Genomic DNA, 13,607 nt, shown 5'->3' with positions numbered 1-13,607 from the left:
CCTATAGCAGAAGCATATGGAACTTTATCCATATATGCCATCTCGTCCTCCGTCTTTGGAGACTGCTCTCTGGATAATCGAAAATGAATTGCCAGGGGAGTACTGATTGGCTTCGCATCATCCATGTTAAACCTCTTGAGGACTTTCTTCACATACTCCTCTTGTGATAACTTAAGATCTTCCTTGCTTCTACTGATTCTCATCCCTAGAATCTGTCTTGCTTCTCCAAGGTCTTTCATCGCAAACTCTTCTGAGAGTTTCATCTTCAAGCTATTGATCTCGTGCAAGTCTGCTCCTACTATCAGCATGTCATCGACATATAGGAGCAATGTCAAGTAGGACTCTTCAAGCGTCTTGAAGTAACAACAGTGGTCAGCTTCACACCTCAAGAGACCAACGCCTTTAATAAAGCTGTTGAACCGTTTATACCACTGTCTTGAGGCTTCTTTTAAGCCGTACAAACGCCTTTTCAGCTTGCAAACAAGGCTTTCCTTCCCTTTGATCTCAAGGCCTTTGGGTTTCTTCATATACATTTCCTCATCCAAATCACCATGAAGAAATGCTGTCTTCACATCCATCTGTTGAAGATGCAGATCTTATTGTGCTACCAGCCCAAGAACTGTTCTGATGGTCATCATCTTGACTACAGGAGAGAAGATTTCGGTGTAGTCAACGCCTTCTTTTTGTTGGAATCCCTTCACAACAAGCCTCGCCTTATAGCGCTTACTTCCATCAGATTCTTCTTTTATCCGGTAAACTCACTTGTTATGCAATGCCTTTTTCTCCTTAGGCAAAATCTGCTAACTCCCACGTGTGATTGGATAACAACGAGTCCATCTCGTCATTCATTGCAAGCTCCCACTTGATCGACTCATCAACTTGCATAGCTTCATCATAACATTCAGACTCGCCTCTGTCTGTGAGCAGAATGTAGTTGAGCGATGGAGAGAATCTTACTGGCTTTCTGATGATTCTGCTTGATCATCGTAACTCCGTGACTGGTGTATATGGGACCACTTCAGAATCATCACTTTCTTCAGCTTCACAACTCTCGTCTTGAGAGATTTCTTCTTCTGCTGTTGAAAAATTTGACCGATCACCGTAACTCAGTCTCTGATACCAGTTGTTAGGAAATACGCGGTCAGTTTTTGCGGTAAACCAGAATTTATGGAACTGGGAAAGAAGCACACACAAATTTGTTAACGGAGTTCGGCCAATGTTGCCTACATCTCCGGACCTGCTACTGATCTTTTATTATCAACCAGGGAAATTTTACAAGCTCACAACTCACACCCCGATCCCAAATACACTAAGAAATTACTCGTAATTTCTTAAAGAAGATTTTTTGTGAGAAAATGTTTTTTTTTTCTTCATCTTCTCTTCTCTCGTTCTCTCTCTGTTTTCTTGTTTTGGGATGTCTTTCATCTTCCCCTCAGCTCTCCTTTTATAAGCATGAAGCAGGCGTTTGGTGAGCTCACAATCTTTGACAAAACCAACGTCAACAATTTCAGCTCACCGTCCATGTCGTCACCATCCATGCCGACCAACACGTAAAACGTGTTTTAACAGCGTTATCGGTGTAGCAGTAGTATCTGAGCACTCAGCCACCATTGACTGACGATAGGGAAACTCTGTTTCAACAAACTTAACGTCACGAGAAACCAAGAAAACATTTGTGTCTAGATCATATAATCTCCAGCCTTTCTGACCGTGTGGGTAGCCAACAAAGACGCAGTGCCGTGTTCGTGACTCAAACTTGTCTCCTTTTGTATATTGATTATGAGCGTAGCACAAAGAACCAAACACGCGTAGATGATCATAGTTAGGTTGCTTTTCATACAGTCTCTCATATGGTGTTTGGCCGTGTAAGATGACAGAGGGAGTTCTGTTAATAAGATAACCGGCTGTGAGGATACACTCACCCCAAAACTCAATCGGTAGTGATGATTGGAATCGCAAAGCACGAGCAACATTGAGGATATGCTGATGCTTTCGTTCTAGTTTCTACTCTTCCATTTTGGTTTGGTGTACCAACACAAGAATTTTCATGGTGAATTCCCTGCTGGGAAAAGAATTCCTTCATACACATGAATTTTGTTTCATTATCTCTTCTAACTATCTTGATTTTTGTTTCATATTGGCGTTCCACAAGAGCCGAAAAATCTCGCAAATGTTTCTGTGTTTCACTTTTTTTGACCATCAAATATACCCAAACACCTCTTGAGAAATCATCAACTATTGTAAAAACATATCGAGCACCCGTGTGGGATGGCGTTCGATACTGTCCCTAGACATCGCAATGTATAAGCTGGAAAATTTTCAAACTTTTATTATGACTGATAGGAAAAGAATCGCGAGTTTGTTTGGCTTGCATACATGTCTCAAAAGAATCAACTGAAAAATCACTAGAAGTTGAAACACCAATTACAGGAAGCGAACTAAGAGATTTCGGTGAAGCATGTCCAAATCGCTTATGCCACAAGAGAGAAGACTCCTCGTCACGTGCAGACACTGCAGCTACATGTTCCACTCCACGAAAATAGAAACTTCCAGCCTCTCGTTTACCAACTCCAATCACTGTCCTCGTAGCACGGTCCTGAATGACAAGAAAGTGATCAGCAATTTGCACAACACAACGATTTTCATCCATCATTTGCCCAACAGATATCAAATCGTTCCTTGACATAGAAAACTGACTTAAGAACTACTGCCCCAAGCTGTGTTTAAAAAGGCGCATGGCGCTCCATGGCAATGAGGTCTGTGCCTTGCGCCCTGCGCCATGGCGCACCGAGGCGCTCGCCTTGAAGACCACTTGAAAATAACAAAAACTAAATTACTATGATGATGAACATGCAAATAAAGCATTCAATAACGTAAAGAACATGCAAACACAAACTATACCCTAAAGAGCAATAAAATACATGTTAAAAATGAATTTCAATATATATTAGATTTGTTTCAGTTACAAACAAAGATTATACATCAACTTGATCACAGGAGTCCTCAAGCTACAATATATTAGTAAGCGTCGATTACGTAAGCGTCAATCACTTAGTGTATAAAAGAAAAGAAGCACCAAAATTACAGAGATAAGCAATCGCAGTGCATTCTAGACTGTAACCAAGAAACCCAAGTAGTCATAATAATAAGAAGAAGAACCTATGAGACTAGAGAAGAGTAGATAATACTCTAACCTTAAGCAAAACGCCGTGAGATCTATGTTTTGTGAGAATTTTTGACGTTTGGTTTTAACTTTGAAGAGGGAGCTAGGGTTTTGATGAGTATTTTTGACGTTTTGTTATAAGATTGGTTAATTAGTTAAAGTAGGGTTTGGTTTCGTACCTGGTTTAGTGCCGGTTAACATAGGGTCTCCAAGGCGCGCCTTTGCATCGCCTTTGAAGCCACCGCCTTATGGCCAAAGCGCACCTAGGCGAGCGCCTTGGGGAGCTAGGCTCGCCTCGGGGTTCCATGGCGATGGGCCTGTCACCTGAGTGCACCTTGGGCCTTGGCGCAAAAGGCGAGCGCCTTTTTAAACACAGGCCCCCAAGACAAATTGTTCCTTCTTTAACAGCTATTTTCTTATTACCATCAGCCAAGATAACCAAAACCGGTGCAATACTTCGCAGATCAGTCAACAAATCCAATTTTCCAGTCATATGGTGCGAAGCTCCCCTATCCAAAATCCAAGACGAGGAGCAAGAAGTCATACCTGTTAATGTCTCAGATGAAGATGGCTTTGTGTTGTCTTGAGCGACGCTCTTCCCAGCATTTACTAGTTTCATGACCCCACTCCATTGATCATCAGTGAGGCCAGTAACTGCATCTCTGTCCCTCTCTGTGATGACACTATTAGCAGACTCATGAGGTGCATTAGCATAGGTTGTGGATCCTCGATACTGGCCACCATTGTTTGATGATGCTCTGCCGCGGCCTCTTTGATTGATCTGTTGGTTTGACCTTCCCTTAGGCCGATCGCCCCACCACTCCGGGTAACCTATGACGACGAAGCAGTTATCAGATGAATGCCCTCCACGATTACAGTGCCTACATAGGCCCTGTCTTTCTCGATCCTCTGTTTTGTAACGAAGTCGCTTCTGAGCTGCAAACGCCGTGATCTCTGGCTTATCTTCGACAATATGTCGATTTTTAAAGACATCTTCCTTTTGTCTGACGATGTAGTAGACTTCTTTGAGACTTGGCAGAGGTACCCGATAAGTCAAGCTTGATCGAATCGTATGAAAGTGTGTATCATCAAGACCGTACAAAAACTGATGAACCATGTCATCCTCTCTGTCTTTATTCTGTTGTTCTTCAAGATTACACTGGCAGCGACCGCATGTACATGTGTGGTCTGTAGTTGTTTATGTTGTCCCAAATCTTGTTGAGCTTCCCATAATACGTCTCCACCGACATACCACTCTGTTTGCAGGTTGCTAAATCAGCCTTCATCTTCTGATTCCTCGGCCCATTAGATACCGAGAACATCTTCCTTATGTGTTCCCATAGTTCTATCGCTACATCACGGTGCGATATGTTTGTCAACAAATCTGGATGAATCGTCATCTTCGTCCATGAAACGATCAAAGCGTTGATAGTCCACCAATCCTCCAGATCTGGTGAAGTTGCCGCAGGTTGGGGTATGGTTCCATCCAGGAACCCGAACTTCTTTCCTGAACGAAGAGCTGTGCGAAAACCACAAGCCCACTCATCATAGTTGTTGCTCTTCAGAATCAGATGGGAGATCACAGCTCCTGAGTTATCCGCTGCAGTCAAATCATACGGAGAGATAGGGTAAAAGGTTTTCTGTATTATTCCATATGATGACTACAAGTATATATATATGTACTACGTGACTCACCCGCACCTATGGGCGGTCATGAATATTCTTAAGAAACTAAAATATAATAATATTTTTTTGACATCACTAAAATATAATAATTTTGGGTAATATTTTATTACTTTTAGTTGTATTTATTTTCCTTTTTTTTGTTATCTTTAATAAAAAAAATTATTTATAAGTTATATAGTTGTAGTGTTATAATTATTTGTGCCGTATATTCAACTTGACCATGATACTTGTTTTTAAAATGTTAAAAATCACCAGTGTGAAAGTTGATCTTAAACGTGTTAATTATTTTTGAGTTACCAATTTTTTTCTCGAAATTCTTAACTAAGTCATTACTTTTATTTATTGCATGAATACGTTTCTTTTTTTTTTGTCATCAACTTTACAGACTCATATTGACTCTGTGAACCAAACTGGAAGATCTTGATCCATGTGAACTACAAAAGACGTTTCCTTTCTAGCACATATGGTTCTTCTTCTTCAATTTTGATTTTTATAATTGTAGAATCAGCAGAAGTTAAAAAAAATATGAGTTTTAAAAATTATCTCATCATCAATTAAAACCATCTCCACGGAAACAAACTCTTTAAGATATTCTTTTCAAAACCTCGTGATGTTTATTTTGATCTTGAATATATCTAACGAAGAACAAAATTTTATGATAGAAACTATGAAGTTGTTTTCCAACAAAAGAAAAACATAGTTTCTTATAAATAGATTTAACCAGACCAACATATGCTTAATACCAAAAATGGAGAGGCCAACATCTATGACGGAGTTTAGACCCATTAGCTTGTGTAACGTCGGGTATAAGATTATATCGAATATACTATCCTACAGACTAAAAAGAATACTACCAAGTATTATTTCGGAGACGCAGTCAGCCTTTGTGACTGGACGACTGATCACAGATAACATCTTCGTGGCACAGGAAATGTTCCATGCCCTGAGGACAAACCAGAGCTGTAAAGAAAATTTCTGGCGATCAAGACCGATATGAGCAAAGCATACGACCGTGTGGAATTGAACTTTATGGAAGCTTTGCTCTTGAAATTTGGGTTTGATGCGCAGTGGGTACAATTGATTATGAAATTTGTTTCTTCAGTGTCGTACCAGGTCTTGATTAATGGAGAAGCAAAGGGCCATATCAAGCCTTCTCGAGATCTTCGCCAGGGGGACCCCCTTTCACCCTTTCTCTTTATCCTCTGCACCAAAGTCTTGATTTCTCATATTAGGAAGGCTGAAGAGATGAAGAAGATAACTGGGATAAAAGTCGCACGAGAAAGTCCAGCGATATCTTACCTTTTGTTCGCAGATGACAGCCTTTTCATTTGCAGAGCAGAGCAATCCCAATGTGAAGAACTGGTTCGAATCATTGACGTCTATGGGTTCGCCTCAGGACAACAACTGAATAAAGAAAAATCTTCAGTTCTGTTCGGTTCTAAGGTCATAGCGTCCACAAAATCAGATCAGAAAAGATCACTTGGTATTACCAAAGAAGGTGGGATGGGCATGTACTTGGGAATGCCAGAGAAAATCTGTGGTTCGAAGAAACAAGTTTTTTCATTCGTGCAGGATCGTGTGAATGGGAGAATAAACTCATGGTCGGGCAGATTGCTATCTAAAGGAGGCAAGGAAGTTCAAATAAAATCAGTAGCCCAAGCCATACCAACATATGTAATGTCCTGCTATCTTCTTCCCATAGAGATATGTAACAAACTTTCCGCCACTGTGGCGTGTTTCTGGTGGGGTACAAGAAATAATAACCGAGGTCTACACTGGGTAGCTTGGGATAAAATTTGTGTGCCATTGGAAGAAGGCGGGTTGGGTTTCCGGAATTTTCGAGATTTCAACCTAGCATTGCTTGCCAAACAAGTCTGGCGTCTACTCACAAGACCGAACTCACTTCTGGCGAGGGTCTTGAAAGGTAGATACTATAGACACTCGAACCCGCTTACCACGGCAAAGGCTAACAACCCATCCTTCGGCTGGAATAGTCTTATGGCAGCGAAACATGTTCTCCAGGACGGTCTACGGAGAACTATTGGATCGGGGGCAGAGACAAGGGTGTGGGACGATCTATGGATACCAGATACACCTGCTAGGCCTGCCATCCCGCGCTCTGCAAACTTCGATAAGGGTTTAAAGGTGCATCATTTGATCGACTTTGAGAGGAAGGAGTGGAATATACAACTCGTTAATGAGTTTATTGCAGCGACTGATGTTCCTAAAGTTTTGTCCATCAAAGTGAGTAGAACTGGACGACGAGATGATTACACTTGGAGCTTCACAAGCTCTGGAAAATACACCGTCCGGTCGGGTTACGCTATTTCAGTGAAACAGAGGAAGAAAAAAGAACTCAAAGGGATTATGGAACCAAGCACGACAGCTTTAAAAAAGGCGATCTGGAAACTACAATGCCCAAGGAAGATAAAACACTTCCTATGGAACGTGGTATCAGGTTATGTGACCTCGGCGAGCAAACTGAAAGAGATACATTGTGGGAATGATGCAGTGTGCCAGAGATGCGGCATGGACCAGGAGACAATCAACCATATCATTTTTGAATGTCCACCAGCCGTACAATGTTTGGCACTGTCATCGATACCATTTTCTCCGGGTGTCTTCTCGTGCTCTTCTGTTTACTCAAACGTGGATACCCTACTTGGATATGCAGCCAATACGTTGATACCAAACGGAGTATACAAAATTGCCCATGGCTGATTTGGTACATATGGAAGGCTTGTAATGAGAAATGTTTCAACGCTAAAGACGTCTCGCCTGTCGACACGCTCCACATTGCGAGTAGGGAAGCAGAAGCATGGCGTATTGCTCAGATTGTGGAGGAGATCGACGCAGCAGGACCAACGGAAGAACCTGCGAGTCAAGCAGTTGAGTTGCAACCCCCTGTATGTAAATGGAGATGCCAAGTGGATGCATCCTGGAAGGAGAAGGAGGAAGGAGCGGGGCTAGGGTTCATTCTGTTGGAAGATAATCATGTGAAATTAGTTGGACTAAAAAAGGGTCCCCTAGTAGCTTCGCCGTTACATGCTGAGGCCGAAAGCTTGTCTTGGGCAATGAGAGAGACGAGGAAGTTGGGAATCTGCGAAGCTCGCTTTGAATCCGACTGCCAACAGCTAGTTCGTCATATCAATACTCCACAGGAATGGCCGGCTCTTGGGCCTGAACTAGACGAAATTGATTTTCTATGCTCAGAGCTCTCTTCTACCTCTGTTATTTTTATTTGTCGTTCTGACAATGGCCGTGCGGACTGTCTCTCTAGGGCAGGACGATCACGAGCCTCAGACTTCTGTTTCATTGGAGAACAGGCTCCCCCATGGCTAGCCCATTAAGCTTGCCTGTTTGAACCACTAGCTTAATAAAGTTTTCTTTGATGCCAAAAAAAAAAAAAAAATTCTGTGAACGATAGATAATTGACTTGATAATTTATATTTATATTGATAGTTCAATACATAAATTTATTAGAACCAGTTCTTTATTAATGATTTTGGAGGCATGCAAATAGTATTAGGATTAAGAATTTATAATGTAAAAAGAAAAGAAATTTGCAAAAATGTGCGGAATTTTTTTTGTAAAAATAAAAACTGTATACTATCAAATGGTATAATCATATAGTTTCCTTTTTATTAATAAAAAATAAATTTGATTTTGGAGGCATGCAAATAGTATTAGGATTAAGAATTTATAATGTAAAAAGAAAAGAAATTTGCAAAAATGTGCGGAATTTTTTTTGTAAAAATAAAAACTGTATACTATCAAATGGTATAATCATATAGTTTTCTTTTTATTAATAAAAAGAAAATAAAAAATTAATAAACAATTATATAACTCAATTCGTTAAAGGTATCAAAATAATAAACTATCGTGAGAGTAAATTTGAGCTCATCATGTTGGAAAATGAGTTTTCAAATAATATTATAGGACGAGTGCTTAACCTACTTTCCAAAAGTGCTGGAATACAGTAATTACAACAGATATAGCGTATATCACAACACTATACCCAAGATCGTCACTTAAAAGGTAGACTACAAAAGGTCTTGAATACCTCATAGGAAAAAAAACAAGGTTGGGACGAAATATTCATGAGTCTCTAAATCTTATACGTAACAGTCTTCAATCATTATTTCAAATCAATTTCTATTTATGAATAATTTTGTTTTCAACGAGGAGCTACTTGAGTAATGGAAGCCCCGTCCACAGAACCCATGGCAAACGTGTCAATACTAGGATCCACTCTTACTTGTTCATGCTTACTTCGGAAGAACAATCCAGGTGGTCGAGGCAAAGTGAGAGCGATGGAGCTAGTAGTGAGCAACTGGACGATCTCTGGCATGGTTGGACGATCTTCAGCTTCTCCCTGAACACATAGTAAAGCGATATGAATGCATCTCGTAACTTCTTCTGTTTGATAATTATCTCGAAATGATGCATCCATGAGCTCTAATGGCGATCCATTGCTCCATAGACTCCATGTCTATGAAAGATTTTAATAACCAAAACGTTGGTCACTGTTAAATAAAGCAAAATAAGTAAATGAAAGTAGTAAGGGTGTATACTCACATATGTAACTAAATTGCCAGCGGCACCATCCATTTGATAGAGACTGTTGTTCTTTTTACCACTTATAATCTCAAGAACTAATACTCCAAAACTGTACACATCTGATTTCATGGAGAATTGGCCGTACATTGCATATTCCGGAGACATATAACCACTGCCGATATTCTTGAAATGTTAAGTTAATAAAAGCATTATTACTGTCTACATAGGCATATAATGGAACAGTAAAGCTTACTAGGTTCCAACTATTCTTTTCGTATTGGCTTCCGTTTGGTCCATTCCAAATATTCTTGCCATTCCAAAATCTGCAACTTTCGGGTTCATATCAGCGTCCAGTAAGATGTTACCGGCTTTGAGATCACGATGAATGATTGTGAGTCGTGAATCTTGATGAAGATATAGAATCCCTCTAGCAGTTCCTTTAATGATCTTGTACCGTATTTTCCAGTCCAGCTGGTTCTGCATCGTAGAGTCTGCACATGCATATTTTAATATATATTTTTTCTAAACGGCATGAAATCTGCAAATGATATATTAGGTTAGGTATTGAACTCAGCTTACCAAAAAGGAAGTAATCAAGGCTTTTGTTGGGCACAAACTCATAGATAAGTATCTTTTCTTCCCCTTCCAAACAAAAACCAAGTAGCCTTACCAAATTTCTATGCTGAAGTTTTGCCACAACAACAACTTCGTTCTCGAACTCTCTTTCACCTTGTCCTGATGTTTTAGATAACCTCTTCACCGCAACTTGTATTCCACTAGGAAAGGTACCCTATAAGCAATAATAAGTTGTTTTACAAAGAATAAGTCAGTGTGGGAATTATCAGTAAGATTAATGAAGAAGTCCAAATGGAGAAATGTAATTAAAGATAAGTACAGTTCTTTCTATTCTGCAGCTTTGTTGAGTTGGAAATTGTGTGTGATGGTGTGGCGATTATAGAAAGATTCTTTAAGTGAGTAGGTTATCCTACTTACTACCACACATCTTAAATGCTCAAAAATACATGCGAGTAATATGATTAAACAGAGGAAAAACAGAGTACACTGATGGAGTTGCCGAGTTGAATTACATGTAAGTACTTTGTCAAACAACTAAGCCTTCTTTCGCTTTCTACTATAAAGATTTACACCATTTGATATTGAGAGAAGTTGAAGCTTTTGACAAAGGTTTACACAATTTAGAACATGTTCAAGTTTTTATAACTCTAAACCTACTTTATCTTAATGTGTTATGAAATTTATTTTATTATATAATCAATTACATCTGAAGCCCTATGCAATGGTAATACCTTGTAGACTTGCCCAAATCCACCTTGACCAAGTTTGTTAGTTTCAGAAAACTTATCAGTTGCTGCCTCAATTGCCTTAAAATCAAACTGAAGTGACCCTGCAGTTGTAATATCGTCCCTATCTGTCAAAACATTTAACATCTGGATTACAACAGAATAATCATTCAACCTGAGAATGCATAGTTTATCAATTCACTTTTTACCTTCAGCAAGTGGTTCCGTCTCATAAGTTCTCCTTTTCTTTTTAGCCCAGAAAATGAAAACAGCTACGAGAAGAACAAAAATGACTGTGATTGGAACAACAACAGCGATTGCTATGACAGATGAGTTTCTGCCTTTTCCTGTATTCACAAAAAAAAAAAGAAAAAAAGAAAAAAAAATATGATTATGACAAAAGAGTCAGATTACATATGAACGCTTGTTCTAGCATGCAAGTCTTGAATCTCTCACAAGAAAAGTTGTGTTGAAACATGTAATCAAAGGAAAGTGAATATTCAGACCAGCTTCTTGGGAAGGCGGTGGAGGAGCTGAATCGAACTGAGGTTTAGGAGGTTGAGGTATTGCTGTGGCAGTTTCTTCGAAGAATTTGTAGAGCTCGTACCTTGAGTTACAACTCGGCATAAGAAGTCTTCCCCCAATTTGGGCTGTGGGTAATGAACTGATAGTCCGTTGTAGACAATTAAAACAATCGCCACTAGTCAAATCGGGTGTGCACTGAGCCAGCCCATAAAGTGTCTCAACCGATGTGAAGTTGGACTTGCTAACCGCAAACCTTTTTGAACTATTAACAGCCTCGTTTGCACACTTGTTCATCAAAGAGAACACTACATCACGAAACCGATCTGACTGGTTTCTTGGAACATCTCTAGTGTTCCACATGAGTATTCCGTTTGTTCCATTTTGGAGTGAAGATTCCAAGAAGATATTCCGGTCAGAGTATCGAAGCATGCACTCGTCGTACCATATCAACCCAATCTTCTCCTCTGGACATTTTTTGAGAGTGTCGCTGGCAGCAAAGACGACACAATTACCGCAGACTTCTGGCGGGAGATCCCCCCGGCAAAGGAAAAGGCCGAACACCAAATCAGGGCTTTGACCTGCCGCTGTGCTGTAAAATCCGGTAGAGGAAGAACGGCTGTTGGAAGAAAGAGAGGACAAAAGAGTTCTAATGTTGGAAGAGTATGTGCTGTTTCGGGAGTAAGTTGTCGTGTTTGGACAAAGATGGTATATGTAAGTAGGGTCTGGTTGCTGTGCATAAGATCTTAAGCTCGCTAGTAAGGCAATGAGGAAAACAGAACAAAAGGAGGCACAAGCAGACATATCTCCAGTTCGTTCTTATTCCTTTCCTTCGTGTTTGTTTATTTTTTCTTCTATCGAGTCTTTAATAAATGTGATAGAAAGCCATTAGCCAGAGATTTTTTCTTCTATTGAGTCCAGAGATTTTTTTTGGCTTCAGTGGACTTAGTAAAAATTTCAATAATTTTTTTTTCAAATTTGGGAACTTTTTTCTATAAATTTAGGGATCTATATTCATATAATTTTCTTTAAAAAAGTTTGGGGTTCTAAAGAAATGTTTCATCTAGTTTTACCTAGAAACATTCATGCTTTCCATATAGTTTTTAATAAATGTGATGAAATGTTTAGTCAGCACCGGTCCTGAGATTTTGGGGGTCCTAAGTGTTTTAGTAAAAAAATTCATAAAACTTTTTTTCACCAATTTGGAAACTTTTTTAATAAATTTAAGGGCTTGCATTCATATAATTTTTTCGAAAAAATATTGGGTACCTATGCAAATATTTCATCCAGCTTTAAACCTGGACCAGCCCTGCCATTAGCCAAGCCTATACGTTATGTGTAAAAGATGCAATTTCTTACAATTCAATGTTAACTTCTTATTGGCGAGTATCGTCAACGATTTTTAAAATAATAGTACTAACATATCCAACCAGGGCTGGTCATGCGTCCAATTATGGGAGATTATTACATTTGAGTACGTAGCCTTGTGTACATCATTAATATAATGTTTTTGCAAAATTGACTCAAAACTCAAAGTCAAACATACAACTAGCTCATGTTTTTCTTGGATTTTTTTTTGTCCTATTCACCCCACAAATTCATATTATTCACGAAAATGCCATTAGTTTTCTTTTTTTTACGAAAATGACATTTTTACTGTTTCAACCTCATCATCTTCAAGTATTTACAAGATTGTCATTACAATCAATACACCAACCACCATGAACTACCAATTTGAAGCTCTTAATGCACCTCAAATCGATTTACACTCTCTCTTTCTCACTTATTATGAACTAAAAACAATATTTCCTTCACTTTGTCTCCATATTCATCCAAAAAACTCAAAGTTTTGATTCAAATTTTTTTATGGTTGATAGAGCCATTCAAGCATACTATTCTTGGTGGGTTACTTTCGTTTGAGGTTCTGGGTGGTTGGAGAAGACTTTGTGTGCTAAGGAAGTCATCTCACTAGTTTAAGGTATGAAATTGAAATTTTTTACCAGATCTGTTCGCGTATAAGACTTATCCGTAAGTAGTCTGGCTGTAGAAGACTTACGGGTAAGTCTACTGGTAAATCGTCTAGGATAAACGGGTTAGTTTTGCATTTGACCGAATTGTGTCAGATATTTGACTTTTCCTGGACGACTTATCAGCAAGTCGTCTCCGGGAAAACAAAAATTTCAATATTTTATTAAAGCTAGACGTAAGTCGTCTCAGGTTACTTTTGCAATAGGAAAATAAAACCTAAATCAACTTTTCCTAAACGACTTACGCGGAAGTAATCAAGTAAGACGACTTACTTGAAAGTCATCCAGGATAAGCAAAGTCGTCCAAAATTATTTCCTAGATTCTGGTCAAACCTTGCTTATCTCGGA

General features: G+C 39.2%; 3 protein-coding genes across 7 annotated transcripts; 1 reads left to right on the top strand and 2 right to left on the bottom strand.

Moving 5' to 3' along the window:
• Positions 1-2,314: 2,314 nt before the first annotated feature.
• LOC106306691 lies at positions 2,315-4,799 on the bottom strand. 5 transcript variants are annotated; one of them, XR_001263175.1, is made up of 3 exons: positions 3,195-4,799; positions 2,698-2,811; positions 2,581-2,596 (listed from the first exon to the last, which is right to left on the bottom strand). XR_001263175.1 is itself a non-coding variant. In XM_013743410.1 (2 exons), exon 1 carries the CDS (start codon positions 4,278-4,280, stop codon positions 3,348-3,350), a length of 933 nt encoding a protein of 310 aa, XP_013598864.1. In that variant the 5' UTR covers positions 4,281-4,799; the 3' UTR covers positions 2,315-2,596; positions 3,343-3,347. The 5 variants fall into 5 exon arrangements, 3 of the variants coding, with proteins under 3 accessions (XP_013598864.1, XP_013598875.1, XP_013598883.1); XR_001263177.1 differs by having other exon boundaries at positions 3,343-4,799; XM_013743410.1 differs by lacking the exon at positions 2,698-2,811 and having other exon boundaries at positions 2,315-2,596; positions 3,343-4,799.
• Positions 4,800-5,842: 1,043 nt separating this feature from the next.
• LOC106331124 lies at positions 5,843-8,199 on the top strand. Its single transcript, XM_013769461.1, has 2 exons — positions 5,843-7,546; positions 7,588-8,199. The coding sequence occupies exons 1-2, from the start codon at positions 5,843-5,845 to the stop codon at positions 8,197-8,199; spliced, it is 2,316 nt and encodes a 771-aa protein (XP_013624915.1).
• A 746-nt stretch (positions 8,200-8,945) lies between these two features.
• Positions 8,946-12,079, bottom strand: LOC106306558 (cysteine-rich receptor-like protein kinase 5). The gene is made up of 7 exons (XM_013743222.1): positions 11,217-12,079; positions 10,920-11,057; positions 10,717-10,838; positions 9,989-10,199; positions 9,663-9,900; positions 9,428-9,581; positions 8,946-9,341 (listed from the first exon to the last, which is right to left on the bottom strand). The coding sequence occupies exons 1-7, from the start codon at positions 12,034-12,036 to the stop codon at positions 9,027-9,029; spliced, it is 1,998 nt and encodes a 665-aa protein (XP_013598676.1). The 5' UTR covers positions 12,037-12,079; the 3' UTR covers positions 8,946-9,026.
• Positions 12,080-13,607: the final 1,528 nt, after the last annotated feature.

This window comes from Brassica oleracea, chromosome C1, assembly GCF_000695525.1.
Source record: "Brassica oleracea var. oleracea cultivar TO1000 chromosome C1, BOL, whole genome shotgun sequence".
NCBI lineage: Eukaryota > Viridiplantae > Streptophyta > Magnoliopsida > Brassicales > Brassicaceae > Brassica > Brassica oleracea.
This window is presented reverse-complemented; position numbering and strand designations above follow the sequence as displayed.